Source organism: Pezoporus occidentalis, unplaced genomic scaffold (genome assembly GCF_034315485.1).
Source record: "Pezoporus occidentalis ecotype Australia unplaced genomic scaffold, CSIRO_AGI_Poc_V1 ctg131, whole genome shotgun sequence".
In the NCBI taxonomy this organism is placed as follows: Eukaryota; Metazoa; Chordata; class Aves; order Psittaciformes; family Psittacidae; genus Pezoporus; species Pezoporus occidentalis.
This window is the reverse complement of record NW_026913115.1, coordinates 1385728-1408877: the sequence shown is the minus strand read 5'-3', so window position 1 is coordinate 1408877 and position 23150 is coordinate 1385728. Positions and strand designations below refer to the sequence as shown.

Sequence of the window (23150 nt, the reverse complement as noted above, 5' to 3'; positions counted from 1 at the left end):
GCTGGTACTCTTCTTCCCAAGTCATTATTTTACAAAGCAGCCTACAGAAGCCAAAATCAACACAACACAATTTGACATAGCAGCTTTCAGGGAGAAGCACAACCAGCAGCTTAATCATTAATAGTCACTCTTCAGAAAGTATCTCAGATTAATATGGGGAAAGGAAGGAAACTGAAGCACATGCTTTCTGTTGGCTGTGAGAAGAAAATTATTAGCCCATGTGTCACAGACAGTTTCCACAAGTGGCAACTCTTATGTCTGTGGAGACAAAATATTCTTCGCTTTGGTCCCCAACTGTCACAAGGTGGTGATGTGTGTGAATAACCATCATCCTGTGCCACCTAGAACTAGGTGTCTTTCAGAGCTCCATTTCAGAGCACTGCATAGAGTGCATCAGTTTGTCAAATAGGAGAAGAACTTTTGGATTCTAAACCTGAAAATAAGATGATAACAAAGATAATAACAAAGGACAAAGATTCTGTGTTTAAAAAGGAATGTCTCTAGTCCAAAGAGACAGAAGAGATTGGGACAAATGGAAATACTTACTGAAATCCTGCTTGGCCTCACTTCATCTAATATTAAGTAAACTTAGGGTTTTAGGTTCAACCTGCCTTTTAATTAGTATGCTGTTTACACCATCTATTATGAGGCTTTACTTTGGATTTGACCCTGTTCCAGCTGCAGTCAACAGCAAAACCACCACTAATATCAGGGGGAGCAGGATCAATGCTTTACTTTGTACGTCTCATATTTAATGTCAAAAAAAGATACTGGTATATATGTTTTGTAGTTATTAGTTACCAGGTTAATACGCTAAAGGCAGCTTGACAGGGAATTAATGAGCAAAATAAGGTTGCTCCTTCTGCACTGAGGTCACTTACAAAGAATGTACAAATGAAAATAAGGTTGACTTTTATTTACTTAACTATCTTCCTACATTGAATTTCTTTGGCAATGTGTCTTTAAACATTTAAAGCCCTGTTTACAAGGAGGCTCTGAAAGTAGCTTCAAACCATTATATCCCTAATTGAATTCCCCAGGAGTCCTGTAAACTTGGAGGAAAAAAAGACAGAAATCGAAACATTTGCTAAATCATCTCAAAACATATTTCATTACAAGGTTATGTGACCTGTTACAAGTCTGAATGATGACTGGGATTGAACTACTGAAACCTTTTATTATTCAGATTGAAATCAAACAAAAGAGTTAGAATTTTGCACAAAACACAAGTATACTGAAGATACCAGAATTAATTAAAGATACGTATAATGGCATTTGTATAATGGCACAGGTCAGATGAGAAACAAATTACTAGGCAAGTGGGCCAATACATTTAGAGCAAATGATTTTATGGGAAATAAAGGTTAAAAAAATCATGATAGTCAATAACTAATATTCCATCCACCTCCTGAAAACCAGAAGGATTTTTCAAGTGGAGCTGCAAAAACTCCACACTATTGCCAACCAGCTACACCTGTTATGCACCATCCATATGAGACAGATCACACAAGAAGCTACAGTTAATATCTTAAAATGTTAAATAGCTTCACATTCCTGTCAGCTTACCTGGCTTGTAAGTTATTCCGGGGGGGAAGAGGAATCCCTGCTGGGCTGCAGCAGCCGCTGCCAGCGTCCGCTGGTCGTGTGGAAAAATTGGGATCATGAGCGGAGGCATGTGACCCTGAACCTGCTAAACAGAAGAGAGCCTCTGATCAGAAATAGCACAAATTTGTCTTGACAGGTATTTCTCCCATACTGATAGTGTTCTTGTGTTCACACAGTCCCACAGAACCTTTGCCTTAATATAATCCCTGCCAGTTTCACATTATCACATCAAAGCCCTCACTAACATTGTTTTCCCTCAGTGTCAAAGGTGTAACAGTCTCAGTGAACTGCACATTTTCGTACTTCTTCTGCTCCTCTATTATTTTTTTTATTATTAATATTTCCCATCCTGGCACAAGGTAAAAAGGTATAAAACCTGTGTAATACACTATAGGTTCTTTAAAAAGGAGTATGTACTTCTAATAATTTTTCACAAGTTTTCTCATCTTTGGCCACAGACAGCAGTGACAAGCACTTTAGAAGTAACCTAACACTGCAGCAGCTATTTTGATGTTCAGATTTTAGCACCCTTAGGGTAATTTTAATTCTGAGATCATACAACACTGTACTGTTCATATATATACCAACAACTCAGGTATGTTATTTCAAAATCTATTAAATAGTCTTCTAGTCAACAACCAGCTCTTAAGATTTAAGGCTCCAACATCTTGGCTCCCAATTAAACTAACATCCTTTGCCATACACACCTCACTATGACATATAAATTGTTTGTCTGTTTAAGCAGTTTTATAGCTTTATGCGCTATCATGTACCTTGGTAATTAAGGAGTTGTATTCAGAGACCATTTCAGAATAAAACCTACTTTATCAAACTTAACTTGACCTTATTAAATGTATCAAAAAAGCAAAAACATGCAGAAGAAAAAAACTGTTCACCTTATACCAGCATTTGTATTTAACATATAGAAAACGGGAGATGTGATAGAATTGTGTCTGTTAAATCCACATGTTAATTTCCTAGTTTCTTAGTTTATGCTTCGTGTGTTTCAGAGACAGTGGCTAGGATCACAAATAGTTCTTATCCATCATTGCTTAGCCCCAGAAGTACCCAAGGGTTTGACTATGATTTTTCTGATTAGTAGTTAAGCAAACATACAATGGTTTATATATCAAAGCCAGTAAATGTAGGAAGAAATTGGGCTTTTAGGCAGAAAAAAAAAAAAATTCCCTCATCCTACCATAAATCGGTGGCATTAAATGCTATTAAAAAGTTAAAGTACACTTCAAGCAATTTTTTTTTTTCATTTAATTCCTAAAAAACTTTTTTTGGTCAAATCCCATATGGTGACCTATGACATTGTTTAAATAGTGCCAAATTTTCTTGTCATATCCCCATTACTTTCACAACCACTGATGCAGTGCAGAAATGCTACTGTGTGTGTCTATGAGGGTTAATTTACCAACAACTCTTCTCCTGGGAAAGCTGCAAGATGTAGGTTAATAAAGGTCAAGCAAAAAATAAACACTTTACAGTATTTTTTGAATCCATTTCTCAGGAAAATCAACTTATAATGAAAAGGTCTTTGTGCAATTACTGCTATGGCACTGGGGCGTGAAAGAAACTAGCTTTGAGCAGTTATTTCTCTCATTTTAGCTGAGGTAAGCCTGGCTGTGTGTTTTAGGATATGAGTTAAACTTTGTTAGATTGAAGTTGATCCCATGTGCCCAGCACAGGCATTTACCTCTGATAAAATGGTCCTCGTTTTGCTGTGCGGTGTTCCTTTACACTGGCTCTACAGGAGTACAGCAAATGAAAACCACAGGCTTTGTCTGATAGAAACAACTGTAGGATATATCTTAAGGAATTCAATACAATAGAATTTACGATAATTTTCAGTAGTTCATATCTACAGTTTAACCAAATGGGCATGTGGCTTAAGAAATATCTCTTTCGGTCACCACGCACAGAAAATATTTCCCTGGGGTTGCAAAGGTACATGACACCGACATAATAACACAAGACGCAGAAGAGATCAGGTGAACACATGCATGAGTACATGGTGAATACATACCCATAGCAATACTGTGCACTGTAGTGTCTTAAAAATAATTTGAAATATGTAAGAACCAAATCCAGTGGTTGTTTCCCAATGCAATCCTGTAGAGTTGGATCCACTCCATCATATCCAAAAAGTTTGGTTTATTTTTTTAAAACCCTCTCAAATAAAAACAATTCTGTAAGTGTGGAGAATTGCCACTGTATGTTCTGGAAATCTGCTATTCTTCCTTGAAATACTACTCTGAAGGCTGGATCAGGTCTTCAGCCTATATAAATCAGTGTAACTTTGGCTAAAGGTGGCTTACATTTAAAGTGTAAGTTTGAGTTTACACTTCAGAGAGTTATACAGACTGAAAAAAAAACCCTACTGAATGGGAACCATTCCCTCCCATGGGTCTTCCCTCTGGCACATGTTAAATACTATTCCTAGGTAAATTTTATTTTCACACAGAATTATTATATACATAGGTGTCGATTTTCAGCACAGGTCAACTGAAAAGCACAAATAAACATTTGTGAGTGTACAGGTGTCACTGAATTAGTGAAGATAGAAAATGAATACCAAAAAAAACCCCATCAGACACCTAATTTTTCACTTTTTCCTGAGGGTTCTAATATTAATATTGGTATCAGTATTATTTTGATTTTACTGAGGTGGGGAGAAGTTGGGAGGAGGGGTTGGTAGGTTTATTTCATAAAATCGGCTACATGCTCAGAAATTTTAATTGCTGAGATGTTTCTGAGGTCCTTCTGTAAACCAAGACTGCAGCAGATGCCTGAGAAACACTCTGACTGTCTCTTCTCATTCATAAAAATAGCGTATTGTTGGATTGGCACTTTCCCCTTTTGTTTCCTCTGTGCTAAGTTGTTGATGATGCCATTTTTTGCCATCTGCCCCAGAGCTTCATTAAAGATACATGAATGGACTAACTGGGCTGCTATCTTGTGAGGAACAGGTGCTATTGTTTGTCCCTGAAGACTTGCACTAAAGATCTCACTCAGAATACTTGAGAAAGAGCATCTGCAGCAGTCAGTCAGAGAGTAACTTGGCAACTTGGCAGAGCCCATACTATGGGCTAATATGCAAACAGTGTCACTCAAGGGGACTCATTTTCTCTTTCATGAAGATTTTTTTTTTTTTTTTTTTTTTGTGATGGGCAGTATATGTTTGGTTTTAAACAATTCTGCCCGTCTATATCCTTAACAGAACTGAACAAATCCTGGAGGAAACCTGAGTATATTCTTTCCAAAATTCAGTTCTGCAACCTCGAGTAAAATCATCTCCTTATACAAGGCTACCTCAGAAAATTAATCTTTGATTCTATACAACAAGCTCAGGTTTAACTGTGTTAAACATGAGAAGCCACCAAGACCAGGGAACTCTTAAACGCAGTGTACCATTCCTTTAGTATCCCATCACAACTCTGACAGCCCTTGGGAACTGATTACAGCACTTCCTTGTCTGAGATCTAAGTCAGGAAGCAACTTTAGAGCAAATCAGTCCTGATTAGTTCAAGAAGCAACTTCCAATTTGATTCTCCCTGAAATAATAAAAGCCAGTGGCCTGTTTGATAAGCTGGGCAAATCTGCAGTGCTTTGTCCCACAGTCATGTGAATGCTAATCGCAAGAGTTGGCTGGACAATCCTCCTTTTTAAAACGTCATTGATGGTTAGTGCTGTGCATGGAAAATGGAAGCTAAAGTGATATGTCATACAAAAATAATGCTCTGAATGAAAATGATTTGCCACTTTTGAGGCACACAGGGACACAGCACATTTAGTGAGACAGAGAAGGAGGAAGGCTTCTGTTGTTAAAAAACAAAACAGCCTCTGCAACAACTAATATTGCAGCTAGAGGGTAAAGGCATTCAGAGGAAAGGATGGCAGCAGTGCAAGCAAAAAGCCAGCTCACACACTTCTTAGCTGCGAGGATCACAGGTTTCAGGAGCAGAAGTAAATCCTACCTTATAATGGGACATGAATCCCTCACAAACTTTTCAAGATCAAACCTGAAAAGTTTCCTCTGTGTTGCATGATTTATTTCAGTAGTGGGGAGAATTAAGTGCCATCTTTTTGAGAGACAGTAAGCACAGTCTTTATGATATTTTATCCCTTCCTTAAAGCTTTTTTTTTTTTTTTTTAATTACAATAAAATCTCTGGGGCCTGTTTTCAACTTGTAGAAATTTTAAGATTTCTATTGAGTGTAACAGACTACTCCAACACCTTAACTTACTGAATGAATTTTTTTAATTCCTTTAGCATAATATCTACAGTGCCTTTTGTCCTTGTGATGTTGCAGTCTCTCTGAGAGCCTAATTCATTCTCAGGCAGGTTTAAACTTTTCATAGTTTAAACATGAATTTCTACATAAGATTTTTTAACTTCTTGAATAACTGGTATAGCCAGACTACAACTTTAACCTGTGTAAGCAGTCATTAAGCTTTTAATTTCCATAGTTAAAAATGTGTTTGAAATTGTCTACTCTCACTTAGAAACCACATTGTAATAGACAAGGTTCCCACGTGTCATGGAAATGGCATTGTATTAAGTAAGAATGTGCATTTTCAGAATGCCCAAAATGTTTGTCCATATCATAGAACATATGAATGGCTATAACTGATAGCTTAACAGGTTACATTTTAGGTTGATCCATTTTAAAAGTCTAAATATCACTGAAAGCAGTGTGTGTGCCCCCAGTAATATTAGGGCAAGTTTTCAAATACCCTGCACATTATATATATTTACTTCATCTGCATTTTAAATAGTCTGTATACAATGCATGGCACTATTATTTTTATATCACCATTGGAATTTTATTTATCTCAATAACTAGTCTTGGGTTTTGTTGTTCTTTGTAAGAGGAGAAATATAAGAAGTTGTGTTAATTTGAAGTTTAAGTAATTTTTGTGACTGCAAGAAAGCAAACACCATGTTGCATAAAGAAGGGATGACTTTAAGAAAACACATACATGTGAAAGTCAGTGGGATCACTTAAATGCTTAAAAGCAGCTATATGCTAAGAGTTTTGCAGGTTTGGGCTGAAATCTGCTCCCCAGCTCTGCCAATGCTGTAATGAACTCGTGGCATGACTGAGGCCTTTTCTGGTCCCCAAAAATGATCTATTTGGAAAAACTGCAGAAGGATTGTACAGAAAAAAATAAAAGGGTCTCTTTGGTTGTAATTGAATAGTCTGGCTGTTTTATTTGTGCTGTTCTGATGAAGCAAAGTGGCTGTAAAGGCTGGGTTAACTGACCAGTTCGGTTATAAAGGATCTGGTTACTTTGCTTGTGAGTGGTAACAGGGCCCTTGATCTGAACTCAGAAACATAACTGATGAATTCTCAAGGCTTTGAATTAATGCACCATCAATGCCTAACGTTCTCTAATGTGGAGATAATATGTGAGAGTGGACTGAAATGCTTAAGTGAGAAATCCCTTCCAGCATAAATAATCCCACGGAAGAAACCCTGACTCTGTGTGAGGATGAATGGCGATGAAGAAAGGTGGGCTCCAGCAGACCAAAAGGAATCACCCATGCACTGCATTGTAGCTAAGACACTGAAAATCACATTGACATAGCTTCCATATTGAAAATTATTCAAAGACTACTTTCTGCTCCTGTTAGCAATATAGAATCACTGTAGCTATATCTATATAGGGAGGTATATTATGTCCTAATTTATCTGCCATCTAATTATCTACAGTCTAATTGAAAAATATTTCCTTTCAGTGAAAGTACATGAGCCACAAAGAAAATGTCTGCCAATAAGATCCCAGGGGAAGTTTTGGCAAACAAACTATAAAAAAGATACCAAAGACTTGCAAAGTGAGAATATTTCATATGGGAAATACTATGAAAAATATGTAGACCACTACTGAATTTGTAAAGGGATTGTAACTGCTATTTTATTTCTTTTGCCCTATCATTTTTTTGTGTTTGTCCAGTGCTTCAGCATGATTTGGAGATTTAAGTCTACTGCAGAGGCCACAACATTAATGTGAAAATTGCAGACATGACCATAAAGCAAAAATGGTCATCCTTATTTTTTATTTTTTTCTTCTTCAATACTTTGAAACTTTAAATGAACTAAGCTTAAATTCGTTGTACTTGGGAAATAAAGAAGGGAATAACAGAAAAATACTACCAACCACACTGAAACCAGAATAGTTTTAAACACTAGTTCTCGTTTCATTTCTATTAGCTTCTCATTGCATTTTCCTGTTTTCATCTAGCTCTTTGACTACCTGGAAATACAGAATTCAACTAAAGATGATCTCATGAAGTTAAGAGTATGATAAATGATAATTAAATCTATTTAAATTGTCTGTATTTTAAGAAACTCTCACTAGGAGGGATGAAGAACATCTCTGCTATAGAGAAATAAATAAAACATGTTATGCAAAAGTGAATTTATAGTTCATTTGGAATTAGAGATCTACCACCTTTTCAATCCATACAAATGCATAATCTTGTCAATTAAATATTATTGTTAAGGTCTAGTAGTATGTTAAAATCACTTTAAAGTGCAACTAAGGAAAATTCATGTGTGTTTATTACTCCTTAAGGGTCTTTTAGTGGGTATTTTATTCAGATTTGTGCTGTAAAATCTGCATAAACTCAGCATATTGTTATCCCCATGTGTGCATTTGTTTGGTTAAAGCATAACAGCAAATCTCTGTTTCTGCAACTTCTGGAAAAGTCAAGAGAACTAAAACAGCCCTAATTTTAATCAGATACAAACAGTTATCTCTACAGAAGTGAAGAGTTGACTATTATGCAAATTGTCACAGTTAGTGGTCACCAAGCCATCACAGAAGACTGAGCAAGTCAATTATTTCAGATATTTCCAAAGACTAGTGAAGATGTATGTTTCTCATTTTCACCTTGTCTTATTCATGCCAAAGTAAGAAAAATATTGCAGCCTAATGATACTTGTTGATATTTTATATGTGGAAGCTCCATTACTTCAACTTAAATCTAAATATAAATTATGTCAGAAATTCTTTATTAGCTTAAGTTTTTATGGTGATATCAAAATGTGCAAGGGTTTTGGAGTACATTGAAATTTGGATGGAAAAATTTAGAGCAAGAGATGCTTTAAAATTTGCATTTCATATTGGTGCTTTCAAGCAGAGTTTCCCCTCTAATCCTTTCAAGACAGAGTTCTTTTTTTGAATAGTAGGCATCACTACTTATTAACGAGACATTGTGCCAGCAATATACAGTATAAAAAGTCACCTAACACAACAACACTGATGATTGCTAAAGGAAGAATTGTCTTTGGCTTTAAAGAATACCTCCAGGAGAACTGGGAACAAAACCAGAAGCATCTTTCAATGCTTCTGATCAAAACTGCTTCTGCCCAATAGAGGTAAAAAAGGTACAATGAAAGAATAGGTTGGGTTTTCCATTATATTAAACAAATAGGAATATATCTGAAATCCAGGGTGTCACTGATGCTAACAGATGTTCTGCCATTTACTTCACTGTGGGGCATGCTCTGTTGCAAAATCAGAATGAGGCAGCTTTTGAGCAAGTTTATGCCACTGCCACACAGTTTAGCCCTTGAACACTTGTATTCTGGCAGGACACAAGGGTGGAGATGAGTCACACTTGTGGAAAGGAAACACGTTTCCCATCCCACCCAGTCCTATGGGCCTGATTTCTTCAGGCATTTACTCCTCTGCGAATTTACCCTTCATTATTCTAGAGACAAGCGTTGATATTTTTTCACAAGCCTAAATGGATAATAAGGACTAAGCGAAAGGAGGTATTCACATCTAGTAAGAATATTTTTGCTTCTGTACGCTTTTGAAAGACATCTAATGCAGAATAGTAACCTAGATAATTTCCAGAAATTGCATGATGTTTATGGAGTGTCTAGATAGAAACACAAAGGATTATCAAAGGCAATTATTTGGAGAACTAGTTTAATGCAGAAAACTCCTGTGTCTAGAGCTCAAAGTCAAATCAGAGTACTGACTGCATGCAAAAATTTGTTTCATCTCTTCCTAGGATTCCTCAGATATTTACATGATCTGACCATCTTTACCCAGAAACAGCTCCAAGAAACAGGTGTGTTCGCACAGTATGAGTGAGGTATACAGTAATTATTACATATTTGAGAGTAAGCAACAGAGTTTCTAAACTTCAGTGACATACATGGAGCCTGCTTCCCTCCTGCATCATGTCTGGCTCGGATCAGTTGTATTGGTTCCTCAACTTTCTATAACATTTATGATTCATCTATAAAAACATTTTGAAAGACAAAATCATTAAAGCTAAAATAAAAGCCAGGAAACCAGGAACCTCATATTTAAAGTAAGCATTAGGTTTTTCCTATGCAACTTTGAGTGTTAAAATTCCAGTAACAGCTACACTTCAGGCATAAAGCTACACTGCTGTGCTGCCTTTTCTACAGAACATCCTGATAATCAAAAAGGAATGCCAGTCTTCCCATTCTCTGGCTTTCCCCGAATTGTCAGAACTCCAGTGTTATTTTAAAGCACACTTTCAGCTTGTGAATAGATCCTTGCTATGAATCCTATGATCACACTCACGTTAGAGTGACGCTGCTTTCAAAGTTGGGATATTTTCTTCAGTTGCTCATGATAATCAGTGGGAGTCAATTGCACAAAGCCGTGAGGCAGTTCCCTTTCTCTCTGCCTGCCAAACCTGCACTGAAAGGCTAGCTCCTCTGCAACCCAGCCGAGCTGGAACTGGTGTGATGAAATGCCCGCGCAAATCTACATAGAATTACGGGGCAATAACAATGGCCCTTTGTCCAGCTGTGGCTGCTCCCCCTCTGCAGAAAGGCCTTATCTGCTCAGGAAATGCCTGCTTTAACTGACAGGTAGGAGATTAAATCTACAGCTGCCGAAACACAATCTCCACTCTGTTAGATAGGCTTTCATTGAAAAGCACTACAAACGCATAATTTGTTTATGTTGTACCAGCAATCTTTGACAAAGCAGACTGTCTAGCTGAGACAAATGTGGTTAAACCCATTTATTGTATTATTCCTGCTACACAGAACAAGCTCTTAAAACGTAGAAACTAGACAAGGCACAAAGCTCTAGCTGTCTAAAGAAATCAAGAATAGATGACTTCTTGTTACACTAGCCCCCTTTACACAGAGTAGCATGTTCCCTCCTGGAAAACATCCACTGTGATTTCTTTCTTTTCTTTTTTCCCTCTCCCCTCCACTGCCCCTTTTTATTTTAAAATGGGTGGTTCAATGACGTTTATGTTTCAAGGTTTTAAAGTTTCTTTTGTTTTCTCTAGCATCAATAGATATAAAATAACTAAGTCAGTCAAAGGATGCCTTCAGATTAAAGAAACAAGGGAATATTTTTGAAAGACTAAATGGACTTCTTAAAGAATAATTTTCCAGACACACTGTCTGGTCTTCCTGACTTAATGCACACTCAAACAGAAGTTTTGCCTGACTAATGAATGCTGGACTGACACCCCCCCCACCCCTTCTCTCTGTTTTTTAATCATCAATCACATATTTCTCAAAACATTACTTCATTTTTCTTACACCTTCTGCCTTATTTTAAAATAATATTCCTGGATGTTTATTTCAAATGAAAGGCACGGGGAACTGATGAATTAAGTGTTTATAAATCTGAATTTTCAGTTTGAAAACAACCCTTTTCATAATGCAAAGCCTTCATAAGAAAAAATTGTCTTTTAGCCCTAGTTTCTTCTGGTACTCCTGGTAAACTCGCCTACAAGAACTAACTGGCTACTGTACGCTTAATATGAGAAGGGCAATCTTCATCTCTCAGGAAGGAAGCCTCAGAAACTCCACTTACTTCAGTGGAGCAGGACACACTCCCGAGAATGGAGTGTGGTCCATGCCAATCTCTGCTTTCTATACTTAAGGCTCCCTTCTCTGGCTGATTTGCATATGCAACTCCAATTAATGTTACTGGGAGTAGTGTACACATCATAGAGATGTGCTTAGCGACCGGCATATTAAAACATCCCTTCACTCTGATGAAATTTAATAAATGAGTTTTCCCAGTGTTATTACTATAGATGCTCAATAAGGAAGATCTTGTAAATCACAGAATTGTTGCTGTAATGGTTAACCGTAATTAAAAAAAAAAGAAATAGGAAGAGTAGTCAACATCTTAATGTTTTATCATTCACATTACTTCTATAACCTTCTTGCCTCTCCTGGGGCATTCTCTCACATACCCTTTTGCAGCATATTGGTTTCCGTATTATTTTATTTAACCTTAATCACAGCATTCATCTCTGGATTTGAGAGGAAGCTGTACAGAGCTACCATACGAGCTGCCACTCAGAACATTCAGTTTGGCATAAAATTAAAAAAAGTATGCAATAAACTGGCTGAATCCATAGGGAATCCCTCAAACAGCATGGATAATGAGGGGAATCCATAACAGACATAAACAAACCCAGAAAGATGTCTGGGGCCAACATCATTATGTAAGATATATGCCCAAGATGTATGGGCATACGTTTGAATGTTCAAACTCAGCCTGTATTAGATTGATTGAATCTCAGCATGGGGTTCAGTTAATAAACAAACCTTGCCTTTGGAAAATATTTGGGACTGAAATCAATGTATTATAGCCAGGCACCTACTACATGTGGCACTAAGATGCCTTCCCCTACCTTAAAGCTTTGTTAAAACAGGATGAAAATTTGAAATCCATACTGTCAGAGGAACAGATACAATTTTCAGGTTAAGTGGCATCACTTTGAATTCAATTGTTATCCACAGACTATTTCAGTGTATGCACCAGGGGCATATAAATAGAATTCACATTAAAAATTAGAGACCAGTTTGAATCTTTGGGCTTTGATTCACACTTCCCATGTTTTTTAAACATGTTACCCATACTCTTATAAAGGATACAACAACAATGCTAGCAAATCTTTTCGGTAATTATTAATTTCACTGTAGAATAACTTCTTTGCTATGCTTGGCTTGTTAAAAAAATGCATTTTGCTCACCTCAGGGTACACCATTAGCCTGCATATTTGCCTTTTTTCCAGCTTTTGTTTAAAAATTCTTCTTAAACCTGTATATTAATCACAGCTCAAAGGGTGAAAGAATTTGCAGGAGTCGCTGAAGAGCTACTTTTTTTCCAAAGTAGGAACTAGTTAGTGCTGACACTTTTTACATACATTCAAATAGGAATGAAACAGGCTTAGAGGAATGGGAAAAAAAAAAAAAAAAAGTAAAAGTAAGGATAAGGGCTGACTTGGTGGCACAGAGTCCCACATATCAGTCTAACATAAGAACATCTTGCAAAGCTGTGAGCCACAATGGTATGCCCAGTTTACAGCCAGATCCAGAAAGCAAGGTACCTTTGTCATAATATTTGTCATTTGGTCAGGTAATAAGAAAACAAGAGAAGGAACTCTGCAAAAATGCTTACCCAAATAGACTTCCAAAAGCAAAGAAGGCAAAAATCTTCTTTCAATAGCTCTATTTAGTCTTACATCTGTGTTTACCTGTAACCCGCTGCACTTCATTCTGAAGTTCAGCTTTAGGGTTTAAATGTATAGGAAACAATAACACAGTATATCAGCATATGTATTTGTAGCATCTTAGTTCTTCTGCAGTACGTCCCCATGTGGACAATGCTTAAGTGCATTGAAGATGCCTTTATGGAAACTTGTTTATTCACTAGAAGGAAATTATTCTTAGAAAGTATGCCCTATGGAAGTTAGTGTGTTGCACACACCATTACAGAATCACACATCTTAACAACCAGAAACCTTCCTAGTAGTTTCCTATTCCACTTTCTTAAAGTGAAAGTGAATGTTGCCTTCTCTATACATATATAAATACATGTGTATGGATATGCTTATATATTTTATATTATAAAAAGCACATTCTACATATATACACGTGTACATATGTAAGATACAGATCTGCATACATATACGCAGAATACAGATTTATATACACACATACATATATTTTGTATTAATATTTTTCAGTATACATGCATAAATACACACACACAGGTTTAAATATTTGTAGGATATGCTTTCCTCTTGTTTTCCAAATCTCTCACTTGGGATTTCAGAGCTCTTAGACCCACCTGGCTCTACAACTTGCTTGCTGCACTCCAGAATAGTCACCATTTTTTGGACACACAAAACCTATATTTTAAATTCTTTACTCTGGGAAGACCTGTCTATCTGGGAAGACTTCTGTCTCTGTAAAGATATACTTTGGGCACAATATGGTTAACAGGTTCACTGCTGAATGGAGAAGTCAGCAAGCCAGCTGGGCTAATCATGGTGATAGACAACTTCAGTAACAAAACAAAGTCATTTGGAAATCACTCTATCACTCACATCTATTATTGCTGGATTTATTTCTGTCTTTTCTATTTATCAAATATTTTTTTTTCTCCTTCACTTAATCTTTTCACTCCTCACCTTTAGTGTCCTTGCAAAACTTCTAGCATCCACTCTCACTTCATCTCTTGTGGAGAGTATTTTATATTTATAAAGGGTAGCCATCCAGCAGTAAATTTTCCTTTCTAGGCCACAGATACCAAGAAAGTAATGCCCAAAAGTTTTCAATAAACTTCCAACGTGAGGAAGGAGACCATAGTGAAGTACATTTGGCTTTCTTGGCTTTAGGAAGGTTATTGTCACAAATGCAAGAAAAACTTAGACATAAAAGTAGTATCATATCAAGGAAATGAGACACCCACAAACATCTATTTTTTAAGATAGACACATGCAGCTGAAACAAATTAAAATACTTTTCTAAAGCACTGCTTGTGCACTCAAGGGTCTTCGGAGTAAACAATACTCCTTCCCAAACTCCCTGGTTTGTCAGCATGCTCTTGTCTCCCATTGGCTTTGCAGGTAACTAAGGTTTCAGGATGTAATTTTCCATTTCAGATTTGATGCATTTTTCAAGATAATTTTTAGGTTGGTGTTGGTTTTGGTTTCATTGTGAAAGCTCATTTAACTCCAAAACTACAGCACACAAAAATAGAAGAAAATATACCAACACAGGTTTCCTGAGATGCGAGGCGAATGGGTTGAACAGGATTAATGTGAGATTCACAGGCCAATTAATCTGTATGTTTACTTTGGACCACACTGGTACTGTATTTTTAAGCGAAATAGAGGGGATAGGTGTAGTATTGTATTTTAAGGAAAACAGAGGAAGAGATTTTGCTTGCTGTTAGGTCAATTTAATGCTTAAACAATTTAATGCTTAGACCCTGAAATCCACATCCATGTTTTTATAAATAGATGGAACATCCATGTGATATTATTACTGTGTATCTGTTTCATCTTGTGGCTGACTAGAGTAATAATTCCCACTGCATTTCCAACAGTACGTTCATCCCAGATACCACTGCCCTAGAGCTGGCTGGTGCCTGTGGTACTGGACTATTTGCAGCTTTTACAAGCAGCAGAGTGTACATCTAAAAGTCATCTTGGTGTACATGTTGTATTTTTTTCAGTATATGTCAGCCTGATCTCAGTTCTCTCTCCTGGAAGTCTGGACCACGTTCAAATCACTCATTCATTTTCCCTACTCACTGTCTGACTGGCTTTTGCTGTTACCAGCCGCTGCTATAACCTCTGTGCTATGCATAATAAAAATCTTTCCCATCTGAGTTGTCTGCCATGGTTACTGGAAATCTGCTCTATGGAGCATTCCCAAGAGCGGGAAAGAAAGGTATCTTTACTGCGAGTGTATAAATATCACCTTTTCTTTAAAAGGAACATCTAACCTCACTGAACCACATCTAACAGTGGCTGCTAAGCTGCCCCCACCTCTCTGATCAAATTTATGTTAATTTGCATTTTACTCTTTCTAGTGTTGACATAATAACTCTTCACTTTTCATCCCTTACACCAAGTTAAAAAGCAAAACAAAACAAAACAGCTCCCTAATATCTCACAAAACAGCTCGCTAATATTTCACAAAACTTCCAGAAAACATAGCTAGGGAAAAAAACTATCTGATCACTGCCTACTTATGATGCTTTTCACTGAGTTTGCATGTTAATTTATTGCATGCTTTGTTTGTAAATGTGCTTCTGAAATAAATGAAGCATTTACAAATATGATTAATCTACAGATTCAGAAGCATGCAATAAAGAAACAAATTACTGAGTGCCCTTGTCCTTTTACACAGAAGCTAAAATACAACTTCCAAACATCTAAGACTGCCTAGCTTTATTTTTTCTTTACCTGATGTTTCTTCAAATGGAAGCTTTCAGCAGTCAAATTTTCTCTAAATTCCTGATTCCAGTTTCATTTATACCAGCGTAACTCAGAAGCAACTGCAACATATGTTGTAAACCAACACCAGTGTAAACACTGTGTAGAGGAGGTCAAAATAAGGCTGTTATTGTATGATTTTTAAAGTGCTCATGTAGATTAATATTCTCACCCTTTAACAGATTTAGGCACATCAGCATGAATACAGAAATGCAACAAGTTGAAGATTCAAAGTACATTTACTAGTGTGCTTTATGCCACTCACATTTTCAGCCAGACCACCCAGAGCAAAGAAAAGAAAAAGCCACAACAAAAAAAGCCTTCTGCATTGTTTGCAATAATATGGAAGGAAATTGAGTGTATATTCTCTTCTTCCTGTATTTTCCAGCTAGATTAAGCTGTTGTCTTCACAATTGCCTCCCAGCTGCTGTGACTTGTGAAAACAACAGACCCTGCTCTGTTGTCTGTAGAAAGCCTGGATTGTTATGAGTAACTTTATTGCAGGCACATGAGTGTGTTAAGACTTAAAAACACGCTCAAATGTCATGTGCACACCCAGTGACGGACAAGAATAATTATGAAAAAACAAGAATTCTATGTCTACGAAACAGTGTCAGACAAAATGGGCCATTCATTGTGTTCCTTTGGGAATGCTTGGACTCTCCAGCCAGAAAACAAAAAAGGCACTTTTTTCCTGCTGTAGGCTGAATACTTAGCTTTGCCATCTGAGCCCTAAGAAAACATGGGCCCCCTCTCTAACTACTGGCTGGCCTGCACACAGTAAAAAGTATTAATGTCCCCCTTTTTTCCAGCAGTTCCCTCTGTGTAGGCTGCGGCCAATGTAAAGTCAATGCAAAGACAAAACAGTTTGCCTAACATTAGTAAAAAAAACATAACTCTTGTACAGTCTGAAAATCCCTCTGACACACAGAGGTTTTATTCTAAGCCATATCCCCTCTATCCTTCAGCAAGTTACTGTAGGTACTGTTAATGCTTTTAGCAGGTAATAACCGTTGCCTGCTGCTCAGCTTCAAGCTTTCTAGGAGCGTACAGATGAGCCCAATTATGTAGAATTGTTAAAAAATATTATCTGTCTGATTTACTACTGTCCCTTTTCACAATTGGTCCTCCTAATCAAAATCCATTTGCCCCTGAAAGGATTAATGCAAATGAAAACATGACATGGCTTAGTTCAATATCAGGTCATTTTGATACCAGTTTTTTTCCTCACAGGTGGACTAACTCCAGTCTCATCTGAACAATGATAATCTAGTGTGAGGTGTCCCTGCCCATGGCAGGGGGTTGGAACTAGATGATCTTAAGGTCCTTTCCAACCCTAACTATTCTATGATTCTATGAAGTTATGAGCAAATAAAAAGCTTTTGTTGTTATTTTTAACCATAATTTCTATATCAGAGACCATTTGGCTAACATACCAAAGCTAAGGAATCACATTTCTCTGTATTTTCTTGTGACCCAGCATCTATCCAGCATATTCATCTAGGTGTCTGTACGTCTCTAAATGAGTGTACCATACCAATGAACTATTAAATCTGAGCACCATTTTACTGAGATAGAAACAACCCACCATGACTTGGAAAATCCTTGTATGCTACTCATAAAAAGATGAGACTTATTTTTCATGAATTCAGCTCCACATCTGAATTTGGATTTGCAGGTTATTTTTAAGACATCTTGCATGGATTTTACTTTTTGCTATGCTCAAAACAGGCTAAGAAATGTGAAAACCCTAATTCTTGCCTGTTTCTGGTAAATCTGTGTGTTCGCAAGGAGCAAAAGAAGGAATAATGAAGGACAAATTGTACTTCCAACAATTTGTTGCTGTTTTCTTCACTAAGCCTTCTTAGTCTCAGATAAAGTAAGTAGATTACATCTACAGCATTAAAAGGGGTTTTTAAGAATATGGTGCTTTAACTTCAGCTTCTACCCTTCTTCAGAGCACAAAACTGTCCTTTCCTATTTGCACAGCATATAAACTGTACCTAGCATAATAAGACACTGATTCTGGCTCAGGTCTCAACCAACTGTGCAAATATTAGTACTTGTAATATTGTAATAGGAGGTTATTATGGTAAATACTGGGTCATTCCAAGATATCCCGGGGGTATACATCAAAGATGAATATGCACGAGTAAATTGTCTGTCCTTTTCTAGAATCTAAAGAAGAAAGGTTTCAGATCACTTTTTGTCACTCCTAATATGAAAGTACAGGCCTACCTTCAAATATGTATTTAAATCAGAAACATAGAGTGCTATGAAATGAACCATCAGGCCATCCATGAATTTGTTTTAACAATCCAACAACATCACCATTTCTCATTCATCCACTTAGCTTAATTTCCCTACCATCACTTTCATTGCTGAGGTTGTCTCTATTAAGCCATTTTTTGTGCATCATTAACTTTTAACCAGGCATCGATAGCTTTATTGTTTAAATTGCGTATGACTTTATTTAACGTCAGCATTTCTTCTGGCTCCTGACATGAAGTCACATTTTATAACTAATTAAATTGATCCCTGGGAAGCAAAAGCCACTAAACGGAATTATTCGTACCCAAGTGTCAATATATTAAATCAAAGAGCTAATGAGTTGGGTCACTGCTTCTTTTATCTGAAAACTACTGCAGAACAGAATTCATACCAACCTCTACTTTCTGCTTTAACAATCAATTTTATTTAAACCAATGGTAACCAATTAATAAATTTTGATATAGCTGCAAGTACTGCATTCAAGCCAGATTTTACCACTTGCACACTATGGCAAGGTCACTTTTTTAGGTGGAAAAAATTGCTCTGTTGATATAAGCTGTCTAAAAGTGTATTTTTTGAACTCCTGTGTGTAAAGAACATTAGTGCTAGGTCATAGGAAGCTTCTAAAATGACCTAAAAGGTGCTTTGTAAGTAAACAGTTTTGAGAACTTTTCGGTTTTCAGCCATTTCTATTATAGGCGTAAATCAAGATGAAAATTTCCCTCTTGCAACTGACAATACTGCCTAACGAAAGTGATTAAGAAATTACTAAATTTGTCATGTCAGCTTTTCCTATAGCTCTTGCAGCTGCTGAGTAATATTTTGGATGCTTTCACTATTTACATCTGGACACTACTTTTAAAATTCATCACCTAATAATTCATACCACTCACAGAATTAGTCATAGTTCGGCTTTCTTTGACAAAATGCTTGTGGATAGTTCAAGAAAGCTATCTTTACTGAAGTTGTCTTCAACTAATCTGTTTAAGTCCAGCTTGTTTAAAAATACATTCTGAAAATCTCTCATGCCTCAAAACCACATTTTACTGCTGATTTGTTTTGCTTGAGATCCAATCAACTTCTCTTATTTTATAACCTTTGGAGAGTTTCATACAGGCTAGCGCATTTCAATGCTTACTAATATTTATAAGCTATAATTATGCTTGAAGTCAAACGGTATTAAAAAGAAAAATATGAATTAAACAAAAAGGGGTTGAGTGTCATTGCCTTGCTTTGCTTGAGTGGGGAAACAAGCATGGGTGGGAACACAACTTTGTGCAGCAGCACACTGAAATCACAACCTGGAGCCAACTCCTGCAAGCATGCAAGGCGGCAGAGGACAGAATAGAGAGTCTTGACTGACTCAAACAGCTAATTTCCTGATGCAGCTTGCCATACACATAAAGAGATCAGAAAAGAGGGTAAAATAACACTTTCTCTCATTCATTCATCCTCTTCCCCACAGCAAATAGGAGCAAGACTGTAACTGAGTCACCACCAGCTCCTTAATGTACATCTAGGGCTGCACCCCTTATGCAAAACCAACTGTAAAATTATAAACTGGCTTAAAAGAAATACTTGAGCGATCATTGAAAGCAAGGCTGTGTTTCTTCACTTTAAACTAATGGTTATTTTAACACATAATGGTGAATTAAAAATAGGATGGCAGCAATGTCCCTCTAAAACTCAATTTTGTTGTTTTACCACTAAGATCAAATGCAACACAAGGAACACCACAGATGTTTTTAAAAAATGCATGTTCTTGTACTCACACATCATTTGCTTTTTCAAACAGTAAATTAGGAGTTTTCAGGGGGCACAGTGGTTACCTTATAAAACAACTTTAGTCACTTTTATCCATTTATAAATGGATATGCTTTGGAGGGTCAAGTATCCGCTGTTGTTTCACATCCCATATGTTTTCTTTCATTTCCAATGGTTAAATGTCATGAGAGCACTTGACCCCACTACAGAACACCATTCAGTATCTGGGGGAAGCCACAGATATGGCTGTACCTGTGGCTGGCATGAGATTATTAACAGTAAAAGGTAATTTCAAAAGTGAGTTTTGTAATAGTGAGACATTTGCACCTTCAAATGTTCACTAAATGTCTTAATATACATTCTGTAGTCTTTATTCTTCTCTAATGTTTTGTGTTTTTTTTTCAAATACATAAAATATTTGGAGCTGTAGCAACATTGTCTTGTAGTTAACCTACGGGATACCTTGACTGGTCATTGAATATAAATAGATCTTTTTTTCTCCCATTTAGACTCCTCAAAAAGAAAAAAAATAATAATTTTTACACTAATGGGGAAGTTTTACACAAGTATTCTTGTCTTTGGGAGAAAGAAATAGTAGCGCCTTTAAAGAAAGACTTAAAATACAATGGTACTACAATTCTGTCAGGCAGTTTCCTTGCAAATCACAGAGGGGGTTTTGTGTAAAAAATATTTCAGAACCATGTTATAAAATTATGTCGTTGCCTAAGTTCACTGCAAACAAATTTCAGACATGATGCTGGAAATTGCTAGAAACAAATGCTTTAATATTGACAATTGCAACAAACTCTGCCCATACTAGTCCAAAAATTATGCTGTAACTGCTAGTACCAGCTGCATTTAAAAACAGCTGAACACAGTTGAAAAGAAAAAAGAAGACTGATCTAGAAAAGGTTCAAATTCCCATCAATTATAATGGCAACAATTGTTAGTGAAACGTGTGGGTACCTGAGGGAAGGAGGAGAGGAGAGCATTGTTTCCCAAAGCAATATGGTTCACAGCACATTTCCCAGCTAATGTTGTTCAACCGGGATGATAGCTAAATCATGGAGAAATCTGTTTTTTAAACTAAGCTACCTAGCAAAGATTCTGATGATATATTTGAGGTTCAATACTGCCCATGAGAAAACAAAACATGGAAATAATGTAAAAACTAGCACTAAATATTTAGTATTGGCCAAATAGAAATGCTGAGAAACATATCTGTCATCACATTCAAAAATTTGTTTAGCTTATGGTTTTGGACAGTTATGCAAAAATAGAGAAAAATAGGCCGTCCTAGGGATATTTCCAAATTCTTTTGCATGCAAAATAAACAAATTCATTTGTTTAAACTCTGAACACTGGGTTTTGGGTTGATTTTTTTTTTGGAAATAAGCAACCTGGAACATGGGATCAAGAAAGAAATTTTATTTCTATTTGTTTAAAAACAAAATCACACCTTTTTTAAACTAATCTCTTCACTTTTGGTGGGGAAAATACATATATTACTAGTGCCAAATAACTTACATTTTGGATGTCAATACTAGAAAAAAAAATTCAGGAACACAATTCCATAAGGGAATCGAAGATGAACACATAAAATCTGTTACCACACTACCAGTTGCTTTCTGGGGAGAAGAGTGGGAAGGGAGGGTTTGCAGATGTTAAATGCAAGCACACACATTAATAACCATTAAAATGGAAAAAGAATTGCTCACTAACATACTAATGCCAATATTTTAAAAGAATTTTTCCCCCTACTTTTTGCCAGTGATTTCACCATTATGCCATTGCGGTTACTATACTTCAGTGGAAAGTGATTTGTTGATATCCCCTTAGGTCATTCCAAGATGTATGGAGTCTACAGCAATTAGCTGCTCTTGTTTCTGTCAGTTTTCTGGTGCTAGACCTACCTTTTCATGAGGTACTTTTTCCCCTCTTACTTTATCCTAGATGCTTGCCATTTACCTTGCTCTGTATATTGTACAGATAACTATATACAGATAACAATTAAGCTAAAATGCTCAAGACCAATACAGTAGTCTTTGTACTCTAGAGTTAGCACAACAGCTTTTGAAGGCATCTAATATTCTGCATGAAGACAGGCAGAGAAAATGTGGTAGGAAACATGAAATATTTATGCAAATTTTTATGATTTATCTTGGCAATTTTTTGCATATGATTATTTTCTCTAAATGTAAGCTCACAGTTGCCTACATATATGGACACAAGTAGCCTACGTGTGAATTTCCAAACTGTTGCATTCAAAATTGCTGATGCAAAATGAGAAAGGACAGAATATCTTGATCTCTTCACTCCTTTGGAATCTTTATTTTAAACTTTGCATATCTATATATTTTTGTGCATCTAATATCTTTTCTCACCAAATTTAATACACTCAGTAGTTCATTATGATTACTTAAAAATGAACGAACTTTGGGGATCCATATGCTTTAGACATAATAAAATGGAGGTACAAATTTTTTAACCTAAGCAATTTGGGTCCTCATTTGCAGGTGTACTTCAGGATTAGATTAGGATTTGACCATGCAAAGAGCTGTGGTCAATGGTTCAATGTCCGGCTGGAGACCAGTAATGAGTGGTGTCCCTCAGGGATCGGTGTTGGGACCGGTCCTGTTTAACATCTTCGTCGCTGACATGGACAGTGGGATTGAGTGTGCCCTCAGCAAGTTTGCCGATGACACCAAGCTGTGTGGTTCGGTTGATACGCTGGAGGGAAGGAATGCCATCCAGAGGGACCTTGACACGCTTGTGTTTAACCATGCCAAGTGCAAGGTCCTACACCTGGGTCGGAGCAATGCCAGGCACAGCTACAGGTTGGGCAGAGAAGAGATTCAGAGCAGCCCTGCGCAGAAGGACTTGGGGGTGTTCGTCGATGAGAAAATGAACATAAACCGGCAGTGAGCGCTCACAGCCCAGAAAGCCAACCGTATCCTGGGCTGCATCAAAAGGAGCGTGACCAGCAGGTCGAAGGAGGTCATCCTGCCCCTCTACTCTGCTCTTGTGAGACCTCACCTGGAGTATTGTGTGCAGTTCTGGTGTCCTCAACATAAAAAGGACATGGAACTGTTGGAACAAGTCCAGAGGAGGGCCACGAGGATGATCAGGGGACTGGAGCACCTCCCGTATGAAGACAGGCTGAGGAAGTTGGGGCTGCTCAGCCTGGAGAAGAGAAGGCTGCGTGGAGACCTCATAGCAGCCTTCCTGTATCTGAAGG

At 37.0% G+C, this 23150-nt stretch overlaps 1 protein-coding gene across 14 annotated transcripts in view; it reads right to left on the bottom strand.

Moving 5' to 3' along the window:
- The window catches only part of SOX6 (SRY-box transcription factor 6), a 374155-nt gene that overhangs the window by 98505 nt on the left and 252500 nt on the right, over positions 1–23150 (bottom strand). For 11 of the 14 annotated variants that reach the window (XM_062608907.1, XM_062608904.1, XM_062608903.1 and 8 more), the window contains one exon: positions 1567–1690. In XM_062608907.1, the coding sequence (XP_062464891.1) occupies positions 1567–1690 (124 nt within the window). The remainder of the gene's footprint in view (positions 1–1566; positions 1691–23150) is intronic. The other 3 variants (XM_062608897.1, XM_062608898.1, XM_062608908.1) reach the window with 1 other exon arrangement.